The 25,243-nt window shown below is 42.6% G+C and overlaps 2 protein-coding genes across 8 annotated transcripts in view; one reads left to right on the top strand and one right to left on the bottom strand.

The window, feature by feature from the left end:
* Nucleotides 1-11,894, top strand: part of pkd1a (polycystic kidney disease 1a) — a 63,721-nt gene extending 51,827 nt beyond the window's left edge. Inside the window, exons 39-55 of one of the 2 annotated variants that reach the window (XM_087805721.1) lie at nt 1,019-1,145; nt 1,209-1,319; nt 1,389-1,438; nt 2,626-2,831; nt 2,894-2,972; nt 3,033-3,148; nt 3,321-3,523; nt 3,841-4,035; nt 4,102-4,241; nt 5,208-5,338; nt 5,479-5,548; nt 5,615-5,740; nt 6,333-6,504; nt 6,575-6,865; nt 9,108-9,242; nt 9,346-9,672; nt 9,737-11,894. In XM_087805721.1, the coding sequence (XP_087661847.1) occupies nt 1,019-1,145; nt 1,209-1,319; nt 1,389-1,438; nt 2,626-2,831; nt 2,894-2,972; nt 3,033-3,148; nt 3,321-3,523; nt 3,841-4,035; nt 4,102-4,241; nt 5,208-5,338; nt 5,479-5,548; nt 5,615-5,740; nt 6,333-6,504; nt 6,575-6,865; nt 9,108-9,242; nt 9,346-9,672; nt 9,737-10,489 (3,232 nt within the window). In that variant the 3' untranslated portion in view covers nt 10,490-11,894. The remainder of the gene's footprint in view (nt 1-1,018; nt 1,146-1,208; nt 1,320-1,388; nt 1,439-2,625; nt 2,832-2,893; nt 2,973-3,032; nt 3,149-3,320; nt 3,524-3,840; nt 4,036-4,101; nt 4,242-5,207; nt 5,339-5,478; nt 5,549-5,614; nt 5,741-6,332; nt 6,505-6,574; nt 6,866-9,107; nt 9,243-9,345; nt 9,673-9,736) is intronic. The other variant, XM_087805712.1, reaches the window with a different exon arrangement.
* A 25-nt stretch (nt 11,895-11,919) lies between these two features.
* The window catches only part of tsc2 (TSC complex subunit 2), a 28,958-nt gene continuing 15,634 nt past the window's right edge, over nt 11,920-25,243 (bottom strand). The window contains exons 27-43 of one of the 6 annotated variants that reach the window (XM_087805733.1): nt 24,772-24,912; nt 23,081-23,242; nt 21,354-21,512; nt 21,171-21,286; nt 19,624-19,863; nt 19,317-19,547; nt 17,568-17,657; nt 15,038-15,186; nt 14,395-14,960; nt 14,255-14,333; nt 13,633-13,719; nt 13,333-13,519; nt 13,128-13,267; nt 12,987-13,065; nt 12,806-12,897; nt 12,211-12,309; nt 11,920-12,147 (exon numbers count right to left, since the gene is read on the bottom strand). In XM_087805733.1, the coding sequence (XP_087661859.1) occupies nt 11,995-12,147; nt 12,211-12,309; nt 12,806-12,897; nt 12,987-13,065; nt 13,128-13,267; nt 13,333-13,519; nt 13,633-13,719; nt 14,255-14,333; nt 14,395-14,960; nt 15,038-15,186; nt 17,568-17,657; nt 19,317-19,547; nt 19,624-19,863; nt 21,171-21,286; nt 21,354-21,512; nt 23,081-23,242; nt 24,772-24,912 (2,770 nt within the window). In that variant the 3' untranslated portion in view covers nt 11,920-11,994. The remainder of the gene's footprint in view (nt 12,148-12,210; nt 12,310-12,805; nt 12,898-12,986; nt 13,066-13,127; nt 13,268-13,332; nt 13,520-13,632; nt 13,720-14,254; nt 14,334-14,394; nt 14,961-15,037; nt 15,187-17,567; nt 17,658-19,316; nt 19,548-19,623; nt 19,864-21,170; nt 21,287-21,353; nt 21,513-23,080; nt 23,243-24,771; nt 24,913-25,243) is intronic. The other 5 variants (XM_087805741.1, XM_087805748.1, XM_087805757.1 and 2 more) reach the window with 5 other exon arrangements.

Raw genomic sequence — 25,243 nt, 5'->3', positions numbered from 1 at the left:
TGAAGCTGCCGACGTCTATTTCTCAAACTAGTGACTCGGATGAACTTGTCTTCTTCCTCACCGGGGCCTCCCACTGTTTTTCTACTCTGATTATAGCCTGTTAGTGCAGCTCTCTGAGACACTGTTGTAGGAAATCTTCAGTTTCTTGTCGCATGGAATAGCCTTCATTTCTAAGACTACGAAAAGTTTCACATGAAAGTTCTCTTTTTATGGCCATTTTGAAAGTACAAGTGAACCCACAACTATGACGCTCCACATGCCAGCTCAAAGGACGAGCAGTTTTCTAGATTCTCTAACCAGCAAACTGTTTTCAGATGAGCTAAGATAATCGCACGAGAGTACACAACATGTACCATTAGAACAGATGGTGGCTGGATATGGGCCTCTATACACCTATGTAGATATTCCATTAAAAAACATACATTTACCACATTAACAATGTATGGAGTGTATTTCCGATTAATTTTATGTCAAGTGAACCCAAACTTTTGAACAGTACAATATAAATATTAGAGTTTGATATTCTATTTTCAATCTTTCAAAATGTATTTCCAAAATCCAAATATTTTTTTCATTCTGTCAGATTTAGTATTGTCTGTTTGCACTACTGTATCAAGATTTTTATATAGTATTTTTAAGTCTACACAAAGAGGAGTAAGATGCTCATGATTTAAGAAAAAAATTCCGAAGCATTGTTTTTGTTGTATCAAATAATTATTTGTCACCAGAATTCACATTTTTTCTTCCTTTTGGTTTTTTGACTCAAATGTATTCAGTATTATTTTCCATGTATTGTCAGTTATGCTAACAATTTAAATGGGTGCGAACGAGTATTCAGTGATTTTTTTTATTATTATTATTTTTGGGATTAGAATATTAATCTTAGTGAAAAAAACAATCGTCTGTGGTCTTTGGTTCAATCAAAAACAAACCAAATCTTTCAATATACAAATTACAAAAACAAAATCCAATGCCAAGATTAAATACATGTATATAAACCTTCAACTTCCGTGTGCAGTTCTCAGGCCGTCTCCAGGTTGTCCTCGTTGAACGGGGAGACGGTGGCGGCCGGCGTGGTCTCGTGTCTCGTGGTTTACCCTCTTTACCTGCTCGTCTTCACGCTCTTCCGGATGAGCCGCAGCAAGGTGAGCGACCTCCGACCCCTTGTTGCTCGGCACAAGTCGAGCTCAACACTCTTTGTGCATCAGTGTGTGTCGGTGGAGCAGGCGACACCACACGTGGACCAGGAGTCCGTGGAGATTGACGACTTCCTAGACAACTCCATGGCTGGAAGCTCCTTCCTGTATTACAACGCTGAGGTGAGTGACGTCTGCTGGTTTGTATTCAACACCGTGAAGCTTCATTTTCTCTCTCCGTCTCTTTCACAGACCAACTCGGAGGAAACAAACCTGGATCTGCCCACGCCGTCCACCAAGAGGTGAGTCCTGCTTGTTTTGATTTATTTTTTATGAAAAATTGCTGTATTTGCTGTGGCTATTGGAAAAAACAATTTCCCGAAAGAAGACCTCCTGAGGGATCAATAAAGTTCTACCTTACCTTACCTTACCTTTACTTATACTTATACTACTAATTATACCACTAATTCTACTACTTATACTTATACTACTAATTTGACTTCTAATTCTACTACTGATTCTACTACTTATTACTTGTTCTACTTCTAATTCTACTACTGCTTCTACTACTTATACTTAAACTACTAGTAATACTTTAAATTCTACTACAGCTTCTACTACTTATACTTATTTTACTAATTATACTACTACATATACTTATATTAGCAATTCTTCTACTGCTTCTACTACTTATACCACTTATTCTACGACTATTTATACTTGTACTTTTACTACTAATTTTACTACTGCTTTTACTACTTATACTACTACTGCTTCTACTTCTACTACTAATTGTACTTCTAGTTCTACTACTGCTTCTACTACTTCTACTTCTACTACTAATTCTAATAATTATTCTACTACTTTTACTTATACTACTAATTCGAATTTTAATTCTACTACTGCTTCTACTACTTCTACTTCTACTACTAATTCTACTAATTCTTCTACTACTTTTACTTATACTACTAATTCGAATTTTAATTCTACTACTGCTTCTACTACTTATACTTATACTACTAATTCTACTAATTCTTCTACTACTTTTACTAAAACTACTAATTCCAATTTTAATTCTACTACTGCTTCTACTACTTGTATTTATACTACTACTAATACTTTTAATTCTACTACCTACATTTATACAACTAATTATACTTCTAATACTACTATTAATTCTACTACTTTCATGGTTACTGGTTCTACTGCTGGATGAGTCCTGGCGATGGTGCTGCTCTAAAACGAGTTTGTCTTAAATTAACGTCCATTAAGTAAGTCATTAAAAATAAAGCAACCCTATTTTTATTGAAACTTAAACTTAAAACCTTTCTATGGGCTGTGTGTTTTCAAATGTTTTGTTTTTGTTTTGTGCAGGTTTAACCTAAAAGTGGCAATAATATAAAAAAAAAAAAAATTCTTTGAGTTGTTTTCTATAAATTCTCGCAATTTCACAGGAGTCTAAAAAATGAGCACGTCCTCTGTTTTCCAGCGTGGAAAGTTGGGGCTCGACGGAGGAAGAGGTCGACGACCAGGACTGGCCGGAGCTGCAGAGTCAGGGGGGCGGAGGGGGACACGGGGCAGGACCCCCCAGACTGAAGAGGGGTCAAGGGAGCAGGCACCTCGGGGTCGATATGACCTTTAACCCCAACGACGAGGAAGGATCCGAGCAGCCGAACAAATGTTTCTCATCATCAGGTAACGGGAAAAAGATCCCGTTTGTACCGTGAAAGATGCTGACTTTTAAGTTCTGCCAACAGACGAGGACTTGATCAAACACATTCTGACGGACGGACAGAACTTCTTCCCGCAGGCGGACGAGAGCGAAATGGCCGACTTGTAAGAGATAAAAGACTTTTTCTTTCACTTTAACCACAAATCACAAACTTTTGTCGTCAGGTCGAGTATTTTCGGGGACAAAACAGAAGTGATTCTGCTGCCCAAGTTGAACGAGCCTCTTCCACTGGAGTCTGCGAGGAGGGACCCCCCGAAAAATGCCTTCACCTCAAATACAAGTACGAGATGACATTTTTCTCTGTGTTTGATTTGAGGAAGAAACATTTGAATGATACAAAGCATTTCAGATTACAAACAATGGAAACACTTGACATGGTCAAGATCTAATTAAGTTAAAAAACAAATCCCTCAGAAGCTCATAGTTGGGTTTGGCTGTTGTCGCCCCTGCAGTCGTGGCCGACGTGTGTCGACCCAGACGCTTCCCTCCCTGGTGCGGTCAAGCGGCTCTCTGGGGAAGCTGGACCGGGATCATGCTCGCCAACTGCGTCTCCATCTGGGCGGGAAGAGGGTTCGGACAGAAGGTCTCCATGATGTGGCTCATTTCCTGCTTGGCTAGCTTCCTGTGTTCCTGCCTTCTGCTGGAGCCACTGAAGGTACCAGACCTCAGGTTTTTTTTTTTTTAATAGTTTTAAAAGTCTCACTCCCTCTCAGTGAACTCATCAGTAGATATTCTTTTTCTAGGGATTGATCTGGATCTCCTAAAGGGTCTAGAAAAGAAAAAGTGTACATTTTTTAAATGTTAAGGACAACAATAGACACTATATGTTGTGGCGTTTTTATTTCAATGGAATTTATTGAAAGTGTCTCAAGACAGTTTACAGTCGAAGATAAATCCTGCTCACAGTGATTCATGGAGTCATTAAACACAATCCTTGAGACCTTTGACAGCAGGTTTCATCCCGTCCTGCAGGTTCTGTGTGAGGCCTGCTACTTTGCAGTCTGTGTCCGTCGGCTGCGTCCAGAGGACCAGGATGTGCTGGTTGAGTTCCCCAGAGTGGAGCGGGTCGTCCAGAGGGTCCCGAGGGTGAGACCTCCGCAAGGGTTCGCTCTGTCCCAGGCTCGACATCAGGCCCGCAAGGTCCACATGCTGCACACCATGCTGAAGGTGAGCGCGGCAGATGATTGACGGACGGTATGACAACCTGATGCCGGATCGGTTGTTCCCTTCTAGAACTTCCTGGTCTACATGTTCTTCCTCCTGGTGGTTCTGCTCCTGAATTATTCCGACTCGGACAAGGACACACACGGCCTGAGACTTCGCAACCAGCTGCAACATGTGCTGCACACGCCAGAGTTCCTCAACATCAGCAGGTAGAGACGCTGTCAGGAAAAGATGGTTGTGTTCATCCATCTGACTGCCTTCAATTGAGCTTGATGCCTTCGTTAATATTTCAAATGCTAAAGTATCATTTTTCAAGTAATATAGACAAAATATTGGGTTAGAAACTATTTTTAAAGCAGTTCCATCTGTATATTGATATATTATATTTATATATATATTATATGAGATTGAATTTAACTTTTAAAATGTTGACACTTTGAATTCATACATCAAAATATTTTTCAAGTATTCCTTTTCGTTAACCCTTGTTTAACCCTCAGGGTCAAGGTGACCCGAAGGCCCCAAAACAAATGGGACACCTTGACCCAGCGATAAGACATAATATTAAACATTAATAAATAAATTGAATAATTCATATATTGATAGTTAGGTTTTTTAACAATTGAATTAAACTCAAAGATTTATATTTAATAGAAAATAACCTTTAAGGCATTGTATTAATTCAAAATATACATTTGAAAAAACTCATTTTTTATTTGATCAATTCAGGACTCTTTTGGTATCGTCTGCTGACGACTACATTTTTAAATATTTAATTTAAACTATGCACGTTCTAATTGGAATTTTAAATTTTTCAAAATTATTTTTTTCATTTAAATAAAATAATCGTATTCAATTATTTCTATATAGAAAGGTAGATTTTTGTTTTTTAATTTAAAAAACTAAAATCTACCTTTCTATATAGAAATATTTGAATTAGATCATTTTAATTTATTTGAAAATTAATTATTTACTTTCTTAATCTTCTTCAATCTGTGATAAATTAAATGATTTGAATTATATCTCAATAAAAAAAAGGTGTTCAATTTCAACATTCAATATTGCGTTGACACTGATATACTTTCATAGTTTCCGAAAAGAGTAATTTGTGTCGTCAAGAAAAGGGAAAAGAAGTTTTGTCGATAAACCTGACGTTTGTCTTTGTCTCCTTCAAGCCGCGACGATGTTCTGACGTGGCTGAACGGATCCTTGTTTCCTCGTCTCCTGGACGACGAGACTCTCTTGAGGGACACGGGAAGTTTGTTGCTGGGCGAGTTGAGACTGAGGCAGATCAGTCACACGCCAGGTGGGTTCAGTCAGGCGACCACTGACCACAACGTCTCAGCTTCGACGTGTCGTTCTCAAGGGCAGATGATGAGGGGAAAAAACAGCAACAACAAACTTAAAAAAAAACACATTTTCATTGTAGACTCTCATCTTTTCCAGGTATTTCAAGTATTTGGTCCCGATTGGCGTCAGGAGCCGAGAATTACCCAGAATCCTCCAGTGTGGACTGGTGAGAGGGTTAAAGATCCATTAGTTTTTTTTTAATCCCGCTAAGTAACTCCCATGCTTCCGTCAGGGTGCACGACTCGGGTCGCACGAGGACAGATGGAGGACTGGACTTGACCCTGCTGGTGAACCGAAGTCTGGAGGAAGCTTCAAACTCCCTGCTGCAGCTGCAGCGCCACCACTGGCTCAACACCAGGTACTGCTGCAGGTCCCACTGTCATTGATGTGTTGATACTTGTTATTGTAATCTACCTTGACTCCTTCCACGCTGAGTGAAATGATTACGTTGACACTCGAGTGGACGGATCTGCGTGGTTGTTATGGCAACCACCTTCAGTAGTTGTTAGCATGCTGGCCGATAGACAGTAAAATCTGATTTTGATTTTTAAAGTTGTATCTATGTGTTTTGTAGTCATACACAATAAATGTAGTGTCATTTTAATACAAAACATATCTTACTTTATGTTTTTGTACTTGTATATACATATAAATATTGATGCCTAGTGACCTCCAGATAGTCCCGATATATTCATCTTGTTTTTTTTTTTGTTGTGAAAATATAAATTCATAATTTAGGGAAGTTGAGGCTTAGGCAGGGAAAAAAAATTCAAAAGTTGTTTTCGGTCAAATCATTTTTACATATTTTTTCCTTTACATTTTTGGTAATATTGAATCGTTTTTAGAAAACAGGATAAATATTACAATAAATCACAATTCTGTAGACATCATGAATGTTGATGTTTAGATCCTGGTTGTTCCGTTTATGTTTGTTGTTTCCCCTTTTTCAGGTCACGTTCCTTGTTGGTGGAGTTTTCGCTCTACAACATAAACACCAACCTTCTGGCCGTCTTCTCTTTCCTCTTTGACTTCCCGGTCTCTGAGCGCGCTCAGTCCAGTCTGGACCTCACGGTCGTCAGTCTGTGGCCAATCACCAGCCTGGACCTACAGCTCCTCCTCCTGGTAATACCTTGTCCTTGACATCTTAATGACTCATTGCTTGAAGCCCGAATAACTGGCCGCCTCCCCTCAGATCATCCTCCTCGGCCTGGTGTCGTACTTCCTTCTCCGGGGTATTCTGGGCCTCCGGCGGGACGGCAAAGGTTACCTGCTGTCAGCCTGGCGGCTCCTGGGTCTCTGCAAGATCGCTCTGGCTGCGACGGTGTGCGGCTTCCACCTGAGCCGCTGCATCGCAGCCTCGCAGCAGTGGTCGGCTTATGTGAAGAACCCCCGGGACGCCTTCACCGACTTCCTCCCGCTCGCCAGACAGAGTCAGACGTATGCAGTGATGTCGGCGCTGCTGCTCTTCATCCTGGTGCTCAAGGTTGGATGTTAAATAGGAAAAATGGTTCCAACGTTACATTTTGATGCGTTGGATTATGCATACGACAAAGTCTATGGTGATGTGTATCGTGAAGCGTAAGGCGATGTGTATCGTGAAGCGTAAGGCGATGTGTGTCGTAAGGCGATGTGTATCGTGAAGCGTAAGGTGATGTGTATCGTGAAGCGTAAGGCGATGTGTATCGTGAAGCGTAAGGCGATGTGTGTCGTAAGGCGATGTGTATCGTGAAGCGTAAGGTGATGTGTATCGTGAAGAGTAAGGCGATGTGTATCGTGAAGCGTAAGGTGATGTGTATCGTGAAGCGTAAGGTGATGTGTATCGTGAAGCGTAAGGCGATGTGTATCGTGAAGCGTAAGGCGATGTGTGTCGTAAGGCGATGTGTATCGTGAAGCGTAAGGTGATGTGTATCGTGAAGAGTAAGGCGATGTGTATCGCGAAGCATAAGGCGATGTGTATCGCGAAGAGTAAGGCGATGTGTATCGTGAAGCGTAAGGCGATGTGTATCGCGAAGAGTAAGGCGATGTGTATCGTGAAGCGTAAGGCGATGTGTATCGTGAAGCGTAAGGTGATGTGTGTCATGAAGCGTATGGTGATGAGTATCATGAAGCCTACGGTGATGTGTATTGTGAAGCGTATGGTGATGTCATCAGCAAAAATGTGATAAGAAACATCAGGAAATCTCTGAATGATTTTACCGAGGGGAATCAAGTACAGCAAAAACAATAAAAGACCCAGAACAGAACCTTGAGGGACTCCACACATCAGATCTGCTGATTCAGACCTCATTTGATTGGCAGATACACTAAAACTGCGCCCAGAAAGGTATGATGAGAACCATTCTAACACAGACCCAGACAGTCCCACTTCATCCCTCAGTCTTTTCAGCAGAATCTGGTGATCAACTGTGTCAAAGGCTGAGGACAGATCCAAGAGAACCAGAACAGTGAATTTACCCGAGTCAGCCGACATCATGATGTCATCGGACACCTTCAGTAAAGCCGTCTCTGTAGAGTGATGTTTACGGAAGCCAGACTGAAACAAAGACAGCTGCTCAGACACCACCTTCTCCAAGATCTTGGACAAGAAAGGGAGCTTAGAAATAGGCCTGAAATTACTGAGGTCAGTTGGGTCTAAGCCTGGCTTTTTGAGCAGAGGCTCTACAATGGCATGTTTAAAAACATTGGGGAAAACCCCTTGTGGAAAGGGAGAGGTTCACCATATTGGTAACCCAGGGGCCAATTACATCAAATACTTTGATAAAAAGGCTACAAGGAAAGATGTCATCTGAGCAAGAGGAGGGTTTCATCTTGTTAACTAGTGCCAAAATATTACCCAAAGATACAGCAGTGAAGGAAGACCAAGAGGAGGAGAGGGGCTCAGAGACAGTAGGGGTTCCAAACAAAGGGGGAGAGATTTTCTCTTTGTATGTCATGAGGCGTATGGTGATGTGTATCGTGAAGCGTATGGTGATGAGTATCGTGAAGCCTATGGTGATGTGTATCGTGAAGCCTATGGTGATGTGTATCGTTAAGCGTATGGTGATGTTTATCGTGAAGCCTATGGTGATGAGTATCATGAAGCCTATGGTGATGTGTATCGTGAAGCCTATGGTGATGTGTATCGTGAAGCGTATGGTAATGTGTATTGTGAAGCCTATGGCGATGTGTATCATGAAGCATAAGATGATGTGTATCGTGAAGCATAAGACGATGTGTATCGCGAAGCATAGGGCGATGTGTGTTGCGAAGCGTCAGGTGATGTGTGTCGCGAAGCGTCAGGCGATGTGTGTCGCGAAGCGTAAGGCGATGTGTGTCGCGAAGCATCAGGCGATGTGTATCGCGAAGCGTAAGGCAATGTGTGTCGCTAAGCGTAATGCGATGTGTGTCGCGAAGCGTAAGGCGATGTGTATCACAAAGTGTAAGGCGATGTGTATCACGAAGCGTAAGGCGATGTGTGTGCGAAGCGTAAGGCGATGTGTGTCGCGAAGCGTAATGCGATGTGTGTCGCGAAGCGTAAGGCGATGTGTATCACGAAGCGTAAGGCGATGTGTATCACGAAGCGTAAGGCGATGTGTGTCGCGGGGCATATGGTATCATCCTGAAGCTCAAAGTTGGATAATCTAACAGAGAAATGTTTTAAATGTAGTACAAAAGAGTCCAATAGATGGCGCTGTCTTCTCCATATTTTTGGCTGTAGTTGACTTTATTCTCTTCGGTCATTGCAGGCGTCCCATCAGCTGCGGTTCCTCCGAGAGTGGGCTGTGTTCGGTCGAGCTCTGCGACGCTCCGTGTTGGAGCTTCTTGGAATCGCAGCGTCGCTGCTGCTGCTGCTGCTGGCCTTCTCTCACAGCGGACACCTGGTCAGTCTTGACACTCATGCTGATGCTGTTCCCATTTTCCGGGACCACTAGATGGCACCCTCTGATCTTGACCTCCCACAATGCACCTCTGTCCCGTTCCCAGCTCTTCCACTCCATACTCGACGGTTACGGCAGCGTGTCTGGCGCCTGTCTCTCTCTGCTGAGCGCCGGTGGGCGTGGCCTACTGTCCTGGCGACCCGGCTGGACGATGACCGGACCCTCCAGCTCCGGACTGTCCCTGGTGTTCCACCTGAGCTTTGCGCTGCTGCGGCTGGTGCTGCTGTGGCTGGTGACGACGGTGTTGCTGCGGAATTATCGCCGCGCACGAGCCGAACTTTACCGCCCGGCCGTGGATCTTCAGGACTACGAGATGGTGGAGCTCTTCCTCCGACGGCTGAAGATGTGGATGGGACTCAGCAGGACTAAAGAGGTCTCTTTGAGAAAGTTCCCCCACACGTTCTCATGTTCTAACCGAAACCTTTTTTCTCCTGTAGTTTCGCCACAAGGTCCGGTTTGAGGGCATGGAGCTGCCGCCCTCCCGCTCCTCCTCCACCAGCGACTGCAAGTCTCTTTGTCTGCCCCCTCTGGACCGGCCGGACTCCCCTCAGACCCCGGACAGCGTGGACGGTGGCTCCGAAGCCTCCTGGTGTCCCGCCTCCTCCAGCCCCTTAAGCCTGACCGAAGCGCCGGGGTTCGGACTGGCTCCCGGGGTGATGGTGGGGGGCGCCAGCTGGAGGGAGCAGGCTGAGACCGAGGCCTCCCTACGGAGACTCCTCCCGACCCTGGACGCCCTCCTGCTGCAGCTGGATCGCGTCACCATGGCGATGGAGGACGTGTACCACATGGAGTGCAGACTCGAGCGCAGCCAGAGGAAGAGGAGGAGGAGAGAGCAGGGGGCGAGGAAGGAGGTCCCCGGGGGTCCGGAGAAGAAGCAGAAAGGAAAGAAGGGGAAGAAAACGGATAAACTTCCCGAGAAGTCCTCCACGTCTTTCTTAAAGAACAAATCCTCGTCCACTCCCGAGACCGCCCCCCCTGGCCCCCCTGCCCCCACGCCCACCAACAAACCAACCGCCCCCTCCTCGCCTTGTTCCCCGGCGCCCACCAGCCAAGCGTGGGACCCTCAAACGGAGAGAGAACCGCTGCCCTCCACCAGCTTGTTCAACCACCCGGCTCACACCACCACCATCCCCACACACAAGCGCAAGCGAAAGCCCCCCCCCCTCAAGAACAAGGTGCACCCCACCTAGACCAAACAGGGGTGAGCGGGCCAGCAACAGCGGGTCTGTCATCTGGCACCGGACTCTTAATCCGAGGGAATGAAGCGCACAAGGAGGTTCCGATGATGGTGCGGGTCACCAGCAGGAGCCCCAAAAAAAAGCGGGATTGACCTCGAGTGACCCTGGCGGACATTCGGGGTCACCGACAGGAGCGCAGGGTCGTGCTCGCCTCAGGAACTCTGGTACGTCTTTATGTTGAACTGGTTCAGCCCCGGTACTGGCGAATTGGGGGTCACACGGCAGGTCATGCAGCACGTGGCCACTAGGGGGACGCGACTGGACACAGAAGCGATTCTTTACTGTCGTCTGGTGACGCCTCCCGACCCCAGACGCCGCCAATCATGCCAGTCCTCGTCCAGTCGATTCATAAGCACTTTTGATGTTCTGAAACTAATAAGCTTCACTCAGACCGTCAGTGGATTCAAGCCAAAGCTTTAGCGTCGCCACGACCTCTCGGTTTGTACTTTTGCACTTTATTTTATGATATAAGTTCCGCTCGCGTTGAGGACGTCGAGCGAGCGCTCGCCGCGGGTCTGTTGATGGTCACGCCGGCCGCCCGTGACCAGGAAAGATCTCAGGAAAGTTGGACATTTCAAAGAGGGGGAAAAAAAGGTGCTTTTGGGGGGATTTTTAAGTCAAAATGAAGCCAAATCTCTCTGTAAGAAAGAATTATTTCACTTTCAAGTAAAAGTAAATGAAAAAAGTATCACCAAAAACACTTGGAGCAGTTTTTCAAGTTTGACTCCTTTACCGAGAAACTTCTTTTGCCAACTTAGAATATTTCTTTTGTCCCTGAAAAATAATGCTTGAAGGACAAGTGAGCTTGCAATGCATTGTGGGCTGCATTTTCATTTTTTTTATATGATGCCATCAATCGTATTCCTTTACTTTTGAGATGGAGAAAAGAAAAAGATTCACTCAAACCCTTCAGCACTTATTCTTAAATCATCATTTACTTTTCTCTCGATCCCCGTCAGTCAGTGACTCGTATCTACTCACTTAGTCCAGAGGTAACATGAGAAAACGTGTATTTTTAAAGCCGTCGTGAAGGTCATTCATGTCGCCGTCGTTCGTTCGAGCTGCTTCTTTAACCAACAGAGAACACGTTCAATAAAGCTGAATAAAATGGAACTTTTCATTAACACAGTGATGATCCATGTGTGTATATTTGGTGCTTAAATGGTGTAAATAATTTGCTTGTCATGATACTTTTGCTTCGGTACTGCAGTCAAAATAAACGTAATGGACTGTAAACACGCAAGTATTTAACGTCGGTTCTTCTTTGTGTACTTTTGTTGTGTTAGGTGCAAATGAAGTTGTTTTTTTATCCGTTGTTTTTTTTTTTTTCGCTTTTGCACTTGACAATGTTAAATAAAGAGTTTAACAGCTGCACGAGTGGAGAATATTCTTCCATGACTTTATTTTTCTCGGTGGGAAACAAAACGTGCGTCCAGAGTCGAGCCGACGGCAGTCGATCACACGAAGTCGGTGAAGTCGTCCACGGCCGACACCAGTCTCTTCCTCTGACCCGCGGACTCCGGCGGCGCCGCCGACGCCTTGTTCTGCTGGGCGTGGGCTTGAGTGAGAGAGATTCCTGGAGTCGAGCGAGACTGGATCTCCTCGTGAGCCTGAGGGAGGACCAGTGAGTCAGGAATCCATTCATGCCGACGTGACGGATAGTCGTCTCTTACCCTGGTTCTGATCCGCTTGATGTGTCGTAACCGGGCCAGCCACTTGGAGGCGTAAGCGTCAGACGGGTTTGCCCGGTACTGATGCACCAGAGAAGCCATCTGCGACACACATGAGAAAAACTTAACACAAGTGTGTGTGAAGACTTACGTTCTATATCGATATTCAACAGCAGGGGGCGTATTATTTTCTTGGCCTAAAGATCTTTATTTGTATCATAGATGTTTAGGTTAATTTATACACACAAGTACATCATTTTTATTTTATTTAGAATTTACATGCAAACATAAACAGTGCTTGTTCATTAATGTGTTGCAATTAAACTGGCCACTAGATGGCACCAGTCAATACGTCCTTGACAGCCAAAGCAACAATGAAACCCTGGCGATGACTGAGGATGAGAGGATACTTACTATACATCCGTTTTTTTATATCTACTACTATAAAGTCTTTAAAACTGATTTATGGAAATATTCTAAATTCAATTAGTTCAACCAAAAGAAAGGAATCACAGAATGTCGTTGAGTATCTCGAAGCGTATCACGAGATAAGTTATCGCTACCTTGACGCAATGTGTGTGTGTGTGCGAGGACTCACGTTAGCGTGCAGCGCCATCTGTCGGACCAGGAGAGGAAGGTTCTGGTCGGAGACGATCTTCGCCACCGACGTGTCGACCAACCCTTCCAAGTCTGTGAGAAAGATGTCGTCGCAGGATTTTAATGGTCGCTCTCGTCAGAGTGACGGTTCTGCAGATTCACGGAAGAGAAGCTGGACTCACCTTTGCGACACTGAAGCGTCACCAGGTTACACTCGAAGTTGAGCGGTTTGATGATGACCTCCACGAAGTTAAACTGACCCTGTTGCGAGGAGATAAACCATGACGACGGGTTCGGCCAAGAGACGGTCGGGACGCACTGACCTTTATGGTGCCCAGTTTGTAGTCCTCCCCGGAGTCGTTGTAGACCACCACCACGAAGTCGTTGCCGATGTGACGCTTCTTGTTGCAGCAGCCCTTGTCGCTCTCGCGGTTGGGCATGAGCGTGGCGATGTGGAAGATGGCTGCGGGACGCACGGGTTCGGGTCAACGACAGGGACGACGCTCACGGACCCTCGTGGACACTCACCCTGCATGATGTCGTCGTGCCAACAGTAGGTGAACTCGCCGTCGTCTCCGTACTGGTCCAGCCCGCCGAGGAAGATCTGGTCCGGGTCGCAGTCCTTCAGATGGATCAGCTTGCCCAGACCCGTCAACAGGGCCGCGTAGCGGTTCGATCCGTACTCGTTGGACAGGATGGCCACTTCGTTGTTGACCTGCCGGAGACCAGCGGGTCAGACTCCGGGTGAGGGACTTAAACTGACCAAAGTCCAACTTGTGATGGAGCTCGACTCCATCTAGAATATCAGTTACGAGACCACGTTCTCACCTGACCAGAACCCACAAACACCACTCCGATCTTGTGGGTGTCGTACGGAGGCATCTGGTCCAGAACCTTCACGGCTCGCTCGATCACCTGCAGGAGAAGAAGGTTCTCAACTGTGAGGAGCGTTTTAAACCGAATGTGGTCTTCAATGTGGTCTTCAATGTGGTCTTCAATGTGGTCTTTAATGTGGTCTTTAATGTGGTCTTTAATGTGGTCTTCAATGTGGTCTTCAATGTGGTCTTCAATGTGGTCTTCAATGTGGTCTTCAATGTGGTCTTCAATGTGGTCTTAAATGTGGTCTTCAATGTGGTCTTTAATGTGGTCTTTAATGTGGTCTTCAATGTGGTCTTCAATGTGGTCTTCAATGTGGTCTTAAATGTGTCTTCAATGTGGTCTTCAATGTGGTCTTCAATGTGGTCTTCAATGTGGTCTTCAATGTGGTCTTCAATGTGGTCTTGCTAGCTTAGCTAGTGGCTAGACCGCGCTAGCCTACCAGAGAATTTAACACTCGCAGAGATGATCGAATCTTACATGATGATTAAAAACATGATTTAATGCAGAAGGCTCTGGTTTCCTACGATCCAAAAGTAAACTAGTTCAGCTCCAGGTTCTCTCCGACACTGACCTGGGTTTTGGGCAACAACAGAGGCTTGTTGGCTTCGTTCCCGAAGAAGGGAGAGTGGTAGAGCTGAAGGAAGACGAAGCTGCAGGAGGAGAAAGACGTGAGACTTTTGTTTCAACAAAAACATTTTCAAATGTCGTCACCTTGGATTCAGTCCGGAGATCTTCTCCGAGGTGCCCAGCCCGGCTCGGTTCTGGTACAGTTCCCTCTCCTTCCTGGTCTCTCTCCTGGAGGACGGCGCCGACACGGAGATGGTGTGACCGCGCGGCCGGTGGCCTCCGCTCGGGGAGATGGGTCCGGATTGGAAGGCCGACGGCAGGATATCCAACCTCATCCGAGCCCCGGAACTCTGAGGCGCCGCCGGAACATCTCCTCCCGGGTTCTGGGCGTCAGAACTCAGATAGTCGGCGCCTCCTTCCACTTTGTCCTTCTCGGGGAGCGGCTTCGCGTCCGAGGGCGCTTTGGTTTGCGTCGCGTCGGCCGCCGCGTCCATGTGACCGGCCCGGGTGAAGGCTTCCGAGAAGGTCTGCAGCTCCGGGGACGAGCTGGACTTGTTGAGCCCGTGGCTCTGGGACTGACTCTGGAAGGAGAGCTCGGGCGCCTGGCTGCCGGGAGAGGAGAGACCCAGAGGCTGATCGATGGGGATGGCGCCCTCGCTGACCTCCTCCAGGGTGGACTTCTCGTCGTCCTGGCTGGACATGGAGGACGACTGGAGGAAACAGAGTCAGAACCGGCAGAACTTCGTCCTTCAACTTCATGGCGTCTGTCTGGAGATAAAATCCTTACCCGGCTGATCGTCGCCGCTTTCTGAAACTTGTCGGCGGCCATGAAGATCGGGTCGGACGGCATCGGTTCGAATTCCTTGCTGGCTTTCCAGTCGGATTTCGCGATGCCCGCGTTGACCTCTGACCCCTCCTCCAAGACCACGGCGGAGTCTGCGACACAGCGGGTCATGTGACCGTTTAACCGTGATCCCGGACAATGGTCATGTGATCGTTAACACGTGTTAGTGGCTCCATTAAACCCAAACGTCACGCTACAGTCAGTACAAACACACGCGGACCAGCCATAACATTATGACCACCTGCCTGACCTGAGCGGTCCAGGGTCACTGGTGGATACGATGGAGACGTGTGGTGATGGAATTAAAACGTATCAGTGGCATCGGAATAATGACTGAAACTTTCCTTTTTTTTTATTAATAATTGAATTAAATCACTGAAAGACTGAATTAGTTTTCCTTTTAATAAAAAATTAAAACTACAATAGTGTAATATTGTAAAAAAAAAGTTTGATATTCTAATAATAAAAAAAAATACATTTTTAAAATTCAGTATTTTTTTTATTTGTAGCCTTTTAAATTCTTTTTTTTTTAAATGTATAACAGTCGCACTGAAGAAAATACCAAAAGAGAACCGAGCTTTCAGCCAATCATGCGACACACAGACGTCACATGACAACTTGGCATGTTAATGTGTTTATTTTCTGGTGTCACTATCAACATTTTTATATTCAATTTAAAAAGCAAATTATTGGAATTAGAATATTAAACTGCATTAATTAAAAAAGATAACAATTTCGAAAAATAAATTGACATTTTTAATTCAATTAAACGAAAATGTAAACCTTTAAATATAGAAGAAAAATGTATAGAAATGTTTTTTTAAAGCATTTGTTTTTTTGAACCATTTAACTCAATCATTTCTATAATAAAAGGTTGAATTTTTAGATAATAGAAACATATGTTTTGATTTGTCCTGTGAATTTTTTTATTCATTTATTTTTTAAAACAACCTTTGAAAAAACAAATGAATTAATTAAACTAAACAATAATTCAAGGGTGGTTGTGGCAGCTGCTCATATTCGTTATGCTTGTGCGATCGAAACAATCAAAGGTCAGATCAGATGTAAAGACACTCATGCGCCCGATTCTTTCATGACCCGCCAGCCTACAGACATGGATCAGTACCAGAGTTCTACACAGCGTCTACACACTCATGCAGCCGTTAGGGTCGGACACATGAACCTTCAGCGGGAGAAACCCAGACCTGCACACACACTAGCCATTATCGCTCTTATGGCACATGAGAAACACTCATGTGTGTGTGTGGTTGTCATGGCAACGTGATTGCCTGGTGGCCTGTTAACGGTTTCACAGGAGAGAAGCAGCCAGTCAGGAAAAGAGCCAGAGTTGGTTCATCACATGACACCAAACCTGCAGCAAAATACTGATTTGTGAACTGATTTGTCAAAACCAAATTGAATCTGAAGTATCAATAAATTGACTGGGAAGTAGAATATGAGCATAATAATAATGTCGCTCTCAGCCCCTGTTAAAGCTCCAATCCGCCATATCTAAAATTCGTTTCTGGCCTCCTCTAGTGTCGGGAAGGTGCAACTGCGACGTCATAAAATGTCTTTTGAGCGGTAAACTAGTGTTGCTCCTAAGCTTTGGAACGATCTTCTTCTCTTTGAGCTCGATGGATCTACTGACTCCTTCAAGAAACATCTTAAGACGTTTTCATTTGTTCAGGCTTTTCCCTGATTTTCTGGAACTCCTGTGTTGTTCTCAGTGTTATCTTGATCTTTAAAGTATATCTTTTATTGAATATTGTTTTGATTGTTTAAGTGCTTTGTGACCCTGGTCTGGAAAAGCGCTATATAAATACAAATTACTTACTTACATTTGTTTGAAAAATTATTATTTTATCTACTTTCGTCTTATTTATCATTTGATTTTCCTGGAAACTTCAAAAAGTCTCAGTACTTCATATTAAAATACAAGGTCAGTCACAACCCTCCTGCTAAAATAATACTTGAAAATGAAATCGTTTTAAGAGAAATATAAAAAGCATTTTATATAAATGCATAATTTGAATAGAATTTAATACATTCACTGAACATTTTTCTCAGGCTTAAATAAGTAGATAGAGAGTCAAAGTAACACTGCAAATAAATATTTAAAGCACTATCAGGCTTTTCCACGTCAAACATTCTACATTACAGGTTAATATCAGCGCATCATCAGCGTATACACTCATTACAAGACGAAGGTCTGGGTTTCACTGCGATTGTCAGAAGAAAGTTAGAACAGAGGTTGACGACAAACTCAAGAGCAGCAACACAACGAAAACAAACGTCAGCTGCACTGAATCATTTGAGACAAGCATGCCAGGAACTAAAAGTCTTTAGATTCATTCGAAGCCGATTCATCTGATGCAAACATCTACACTTCAATTGTTGCTCAGCTACACTCAGGTCGCATGTCCCTTCGGAGAGACACACAAACGGTTGAGCGCACACAAGTGGACGGTACCTGCCCAAGAAATGCTCCTGTGCAACCTGCCAGGTGCTGGAGGACCTGGGGGGGCACCGCCCACACCTACAGACCAAAGAGAGCCGTCCACTACAGGCGGGACAGTAAAGGCAGGACACCGATGACAACAACAACAAAAAAGAAGCAAAAAAAAGACACATGGATAAACAAATGAGTCATGGAGAAAAAAAAGAAAATGTGAAATTCACGGCCGTGAAAAAAAGAAGGAAAAACACATTCAGAGTCACAGTGACCCGAGCAGAACTGGATTTCTGTCAGACGCACAAACAGCTCCAATAAAAACTAAAATAAAATATTTGTTTAAGTTTCTGCACTTATTCTTTTTAATTATTATCAGACTTCTGTGTTTTCAACAATCAAGTGATTTATTTCACTTTATTTGACCATTTTAGAATTTCAATATGTATTTATTTATAATCAAATAAATGCAAAAACACATTCATTTTTGTGAATGTTCAAATATATTGAACTTTTTTTTTTTGATTTTGTCTTTTTTCCTGATTAAGTTTTTAACATTTAGTAAATATACAAATCACTATTTTTTTAATACTTTGAACATATTTTAAAGCCCGTTACATGTTCATGAACTGATTCTAACAATTGGTTTTGTTATTTTCCGAACTCGTCTCTCTGTATACAAAATTTAATGAAAATTAATGTATAAAAACATTAAAGGTTTACCTTTGTTGATATATGGCGCAACATGAACATAATTCAAACTGTGAAAATAAATCTAATTATAGGTATATGACAAATGTATGGAAATTATTGGAATATACAGTATATATATATATATATATATATATATATATATATATATTTAAATAATCATGTAAATGAGTGTCTTTCTCAGAGTCATTTTCTTGCTATTGTTATCCTCGGGCTATTAAATTGTATAATTCTGAGTTCGGGGGCAGGAGTGGAGTGAAAGTATCTGGATGTTCTGTTCTATGTTAGTCTTTGTATCCTTTGTCTTTGATATTTTTCTTTGATCTATGTTCTTTATCTTTAACTTTAGACTTAGATTGTATCATCTTGTTCTTTGTCTTTATTTCCCTTTGTTCTTGGTCTTATTTTATTTTGATTTCTTTTTTATGAAAAATTGCTGTATTTGCTGTGGCTATTGGAAAAAAACAATTTCCTGAAGGAGACCTCCTGAGGGATCAATAAACCTTACCTTACCTTACCTTACCCAAGTTAAAGACTAAGAGTTCACATGCAGAAGTTTGACACTAAAGATTCTTCTGAGGGCGAGCAAGTATAGAAGTATATCAGCGTCATCATAATATTGAAAGTTTGAAATTTAAATAAAACTTTGGAATTTTTGTTATTGAAATGCTGCGTTTATTAAGCATTTTGTCAATTAAATTTGAATATTTTCAAATTGAAATCAATCAAGTTTTACATTATAATTACAGTCATTTAAACACGATTTTTTTTGTATTATTCATTTTTATTTTAACCTTTTAATTTCAATATAAAAAAATATATTAAAAAAATAATACAAAACTATACAACAAAAAAAAACTATTAAAAAGTATTTTAAATATTTTAAGTCAACTATACTCAAAGATCATTTAATACAGAAGTTGTTGTTTTTCAAAAGAATCTATGTTTGAAATGTTTATCTTTAATTCTGTATCACTGATATAATCCGATCTCTGAACACGGTAGGATCTACCTACTTTTTATGTATCCATCTCAAGCGACTCCACCTGACGCTCGTACCTGTGTTGGAGCGCTGGATGACGTGAGGCTCTCCTGCTTTACTGCTCCGCACTTTAGCTTCCGTGGAGGGAGCGGCGGTGCTGGCCGGAGCGCTCGCCGTCTGCGGCGTCTTCTCCGACACTCCTTCCATGGCCATGAGGACCGTGGACAGCTCCTGCAGAGGGATGTTGCCCAGCTCCGAGGAGAAGGGACTCGGCGGGTTCTCCAGACACATGAGCCAGCTGGTGTTTCCTGTTGAATCCAAGCACGGGCGGAGACGTCACACGACAAGGATTCGAACCATCAAACGTGTCTTTTCTCAACGTACCAGAGGGTCTGCGGATGAAGATCTCCGCCCAGCCCTGCGTCAGCATGGGCACCACGTCTGCCAGGCTGGGGTTGTCCCTGAAGGGCGGGGGTACTGAGGAGGTGGTGGAGGTCGACGAGGAGGGACTGAGACCCTCCAAGTGGGCGCCGGAGGGGGAGAGTTGAGAAGCCAGCTCCCCCTCGGAGGGAGACACCAGTGGACTCAGACTCTGTGCCGGACCAGCACGGAGTGCGTGCCCCCCTAAAGAGAGAGAGGAGACGACGACTCTTTAACATGTCCCAGCTACCTAGGGGCAAAGGGTGAAAGACACACCGGACATGTCGCCTTTTCCTTGATTCTCTGAGACTCCTGTGTTTGTCTTGGTGGCGTCTTGATCTTTAAAGTATATATTTTATTGAGTATTTATGATTGTTTAAGCGTTTTGTGACCCTGGTCTAGAAAAGCGTTCTATAAATATTACTTATAAAAAAGGATAAAAAATATCGAGTCATCAACCTGTGAATGTTTTACGAAAAGTGTCAAATCTGACCCGCCACCTCGTTTTATGCCCCATTGTCGGCTCAAAATCAAAGTAGATGAATCTTCATGTTGCTATGGTGACCTGTAGGAAAATATCAATACACTTAAATATTGCTTTTTTCCCCACAATGCTGTATCAATATTGAAGTTCTGCATTACTGCCCTTTACAAATATAAAGGAATTACTTAAATAAAATGTTTGTTTATTATCACATTTTAGTTATCATGTTTTTTTATGTTTTATATATTGAATAAATAAAGGTAATAAAATAATCTTTTTTTTTTTCATTTATTCACAATTAACATGAAAAAAATTGCAGTTGCAATTGAACTTCCAGCCATTAGATGGCAGCGGTTACCTTTTCCGCAACTAGAGGAACAATTAAAATCCCAGCGATGACCGAGGACGAGAGGATACACCCCAAAAGCTTCTAAGGAGGTTGTTTGGACATATTTTGGTTTCAAAACAAATGAAATCAGTCACATCTTCGTCAAGAGTCATGTGGTCTGTAAATTCTGCAACACTAGAGTCAAGTACTTGACAAAACTACAAATATATATCCTTACGACAGTACTACGATATATCATATATTTGTCCATGAATCATGATACGCATCGCCAGGTTCTCTTAAATACACACTCCTAGTGACCCGTCAGTGTTTAAGCTAAGAGAAAAGAGACATTATCGTTTGACGAAAGAGAACAAATAAAACTATTCAACTCGTGCAAAGACAAAATAAAAATAAGACTTCCTGTTTGGTATAAATACATTTTTGATCCGACATCTGGGACTGCTAAAGACTTTGGACCCTTGTGTGAGACGCATGTTTTAGAGCCATCGGTTCTTGACTGGTGGGCCTTGAAGTGGGACAGGGAGACGGTTTTGATAATAAGCTTGAGAACCTGAGCCGTCCTGTAACCCATCTGCTACAGATGTTTGATTGACAGATCTTTTACACAAACGTGAAAATGTTTTAATTCTTCATGCATGTTTAACGTCCGGATCAACCTACGGATTCTCTGATTACCTGAAATAGATCGGACCCGGATGCGCGACGCCCGACTCTGCTTCTGACTCGACTGCGACTCCAGTTTGGCCGGAGCCTCTTTGGTGATCCTGGTGTGCAGCGACGGGTCCGACCTGCTGAATGGCAACAGTCAGAGGAGGACAGGAAGGAGAGTCCGACTCTTCACAATTCTTTTAGAATCACCTCGTCATTTCCCCGCCTGCCGCCAGCCTGTCGCTCGTGTCCAGACCCAGCAGCGCCTGAGTCCGAGTCCCTCCGCTGGTCGTTATCGTCACCAGCTTGTTTCCCACGAGCCAGGTCATGCTGCGACCGCCGGCCAACAGGAACTCCGCGATGGGAGACCTTCGAAGACGACAATAATGAGAAGATGATCAACCATATAAAACATCTCAGTTTCACATTAGGGCATGTATCAGAATCAAAATCCTTTATTTGTCCCGCGAGGGGAAATTCGGTTTAAACAGCAGAGCAATATACAAACAAATAAAAACACCCAGAAATAAAATAATAAAATGAAAAAAATCTAAATAGAATAAAATAGAATTCTGCACCATATTATATATACAACATATTTACAAAAATAACAAGAAGAGGTGCTGTTGAATATTATCTCGATGTGTTCTTGTTGTGGAGTCTGATGGCAGCAGGGAGGAAGGACCTGCGGTACCTCTCCCTCACACACCTGGGATGGAGCATCCTATCACTGATGGAGCTCCTCAATGCCCTCAGTGTGTGCTGGAGAGGGTGAGATAAGTTCTTCCTCATGGAGGCCAGCTTGCTCTGTATACGACACAATACAGCCGACATTATACAACATATTGTGATGTATTAAGATACTGTTGGAACAACAATATCTAATATATCATCTGGTAGACTAGACTGTATCCTCTCGTCCCCAGTCTTCGCCGATATCTTGCGGGATTTCAATGTTCATTTAGTTGTTGAGGATGTGATGACGGCTGCCATCTAGCGCCCGGGCGTTTAATTGTAACAGAAAAATGAACAAACGCCAAAAATATTTTAATTGTAAATATAGATAGATAGAATTCTTGCATTTTACAACCACAATATTAAACCATAAAAAATATGGTAACCCAAAAAATATGACTTGAAACCAAAATATGTTCAAACATCAGCTTTGAAAGCTGCTGTAGTCGTTTTCATTAACATGATTTTTTTAAATTAATTTTTATTTTAACCTTTTAATTTCAATATATACCGGTATATATATTTCAATAGTGAGTACAGAAGTATATAAGTGTCATCATAATATTGAATGTTTGAAATTTAAATGAAACTTGGAATTTTTGTTATTGAAATGTTGCGTTTATTAAGCATTTTATCAATTCAATTTGAATATTTTCAAATTGAAATCAATCAAGTTTTACATTATAATTACAATCATTTAAACATTCTTTTTTATTAATTTTTATTTTAACCTTTTAATTAATTTCAATATAAAAAATAATACAACACTATACAAAAAAAAAACACTTATGTATTTTAAATATTTTAAGTCAATTAATACTCAAAGATCATTTAATAAAGAAGTTGTTGTTGTTTTTCAAAAAAAATCCATGTTTGAAATGGTTGCGTTTAATTCTCACTGACATAATCCGAACACCAGGATCTCTGAACACGGTCGGATCTGAAGTAAAAGTGTTTTGCATCCTCTGGTCCTCAGTTGAGGAATCGGGGGATCTCCCAAGATTTCATTGTTCCTTTAGCTGACTTATCTTAATCGCCAACCAAAAAATGAAACGATGTGCAACTGTGCATGTTAATTGAAAATACATTTATTTAATAAAAAATAAAAAATTAGAATTAAGAAAAAAATACTGTTAAACCGAGTACACTCCTTCTTTTTAAGTTTATCAATATTTTCTTACACCCTTGTCGCAAACACTGACCTCTTGGGTAACGCAGAGAAGTTGGAGAAGACGTATCGGGCCATCATGTCCAGGCAGGTCTCCGTCAGCTCCAGGTGGACGGTCTTGAGCCCCTCGTCCGCTTGATTCACCGCACTTTCATCCGCTGAACCCAAACTGCAGGTGGTGGTGGACGTGTGCATCCTGCCGGAGGCAAACCACACTCAGCGCCGCGGGAGTGGAAGGAGATCGTGAAGGTTTGAAGCTCCAACGTCTCAGACATGCAAGCGTTGACGGACAAATACGGGTAATTATGATCCTCATGCATCACAGGAAGTCAATGCCAACGTCACGTCAAAAAAAGACTTGATATTTTTGCAGCAACATGCATCATTCACAAGCTCAAATAAAAAACGGTGAACATTATGTTCTCATTGAGAAACACCTGCTATTGCTTTAATGGAAGACTTGCTAATGTATGAAGGATTTGTCTCTTTATTATTTATCAAAATCAAAAGGGGTTAATTAAATTAAAAATAAACACTAATTTAAATTCAATAATATGAAAGTAAAAAATACAGATTAGACCAAATAAACAGGTTTGGTTTATTCGTTAATTTTTTATATTTTATATTATTTTACATGTTTGGGTGATATTATGTTTCTTTAATCAAAAAATTGATATTTTTAATTAAAAAAGTTTGTTCTTTTCTTATTCAAGCAACTTAAAGAAGCTCATAAATAAAGAATAAAAAATAATAAACTGTTATTCATCCACAGAATTGTAAATAATTATAAGTTTGAATGAGCAGAACGAGATTCAGTCACATTCAAGCTCTAAATCGATCATTTCTCCAAAGAATGGGCGTAAAAAAAACACATTTGTGTGTTCGTGTCAGTAAATGCACACATTCTAATTTGCAAAAAATGTGAAATAAAATGCATAAAAACATGTTTCTAGTTGGTGCACTGCAAAAACAAGACAAGATCATAATAAGGAAGTTACTGTCTAGAACTTCTTCTCAAGATAAGATTGGTTTGATTATATATAATGTCTTGTTTAACTTTCTTTAAGTTAAATACACAAATAATATTATTAATAATGTAGTTTTAATTTAATGTTATCTAGTTCTTAACTGCTAACTAAGTACGAGTAACTTGTTTGTCTGTTTGCATCTCATTTAATTTTATTTTTTTTCATACTAAATCCAAAACACGTGTGTAGTTTTTACAGTAATAATGTATTTTTTCTGATTTCTGAAGATGATAATAATAACAATAATAGCAAATTCAGCTAAAATAAGTTTTTTTGCGTGAGCAGAGTTTTACTTAAGATATTTTTTATCCAACTTTGACTTAATATAATTAAAAAATTCCCACTTACCTAAATTACAGAAAGTTATTTACAATGCAGAAATTAAAGAAATACAAATTGAAAATAAAAAGGGCGGGAGCTCAAGAAACCCAAACATCCACATGATGCTTCTCCAATGCATGCAGAGACGGATGACAAAACATCAGAATCGTGGCAAAAAACCAAAAAGTGGTCGATACACACACACAAACCTTCCTCTTGCATGCACCACCCGCTCCAGGTGTCCCCGACACCAACCACCCGAAAATCTCACACTTGACGGTAAGTATGAATGACCCACCACCCAATTTATCATTTTTATCTACCCTGGAGGAAGTAGCAAAGGAAGTCGTGGAACTTCTCTTGGCTCTTTTCTAACCTGCGTACTGCATGTTCGGAGACACTGATGCTGCGGGAGCGGAAAGCATCCATGGCTGACAGGTCCCTCAGCTCTTTAACTGGAGAGCTGCTGCTATTGGCTACCATCGCTGACGCCTTCGCCATTTTTGCAGCTCGCAGACTGGGATGGGTACCGAGGCAAAGGTGCCAATCCGAGTCGAGGTGACAGTGGGGGGGGAGTTGGGAGGAGCGGGGGGGTCGGGGGGTCGGGGTCGTCACGAAGGAGTTTTTGGGAGACGTTGTGTGTGAGGGTGGGGACAGGAAACAGCAGGAGTCGCCATCGGAACATCGGAGTAACATAAGCAGGTAACATCACATGGGAGGAGGAGGGGGGGATCACAGGATCACACAAGAGATCACAGAGGGGCAGCGGGAACACAGGGAGGATCCACGGTGACACCCCCCAAAACCACAACATAGCAGCCAATCGCAGGAGGCGGTGGCGGGGGTCA

Source organism: Callionymus lyra, chromosome 1 (genome assembly GCF_982586985.1).
Source record: "Callionymus lyra chromosome 1, fCalLyr1.hap1.1, whole genome shotgun sequence".
NCBI classification, from domain to species: Eukaryota; Metazoa; Chordata; class Actinopteri; order Syngnathiformes; family Callionymidae; genus Callionymus; species Callionymus lyra.
The sequence above is the reverse complement of the archived record's forward strand: the minus strand, read 5'-3'. Positions and strand labels throughout refer to the sequence as shown.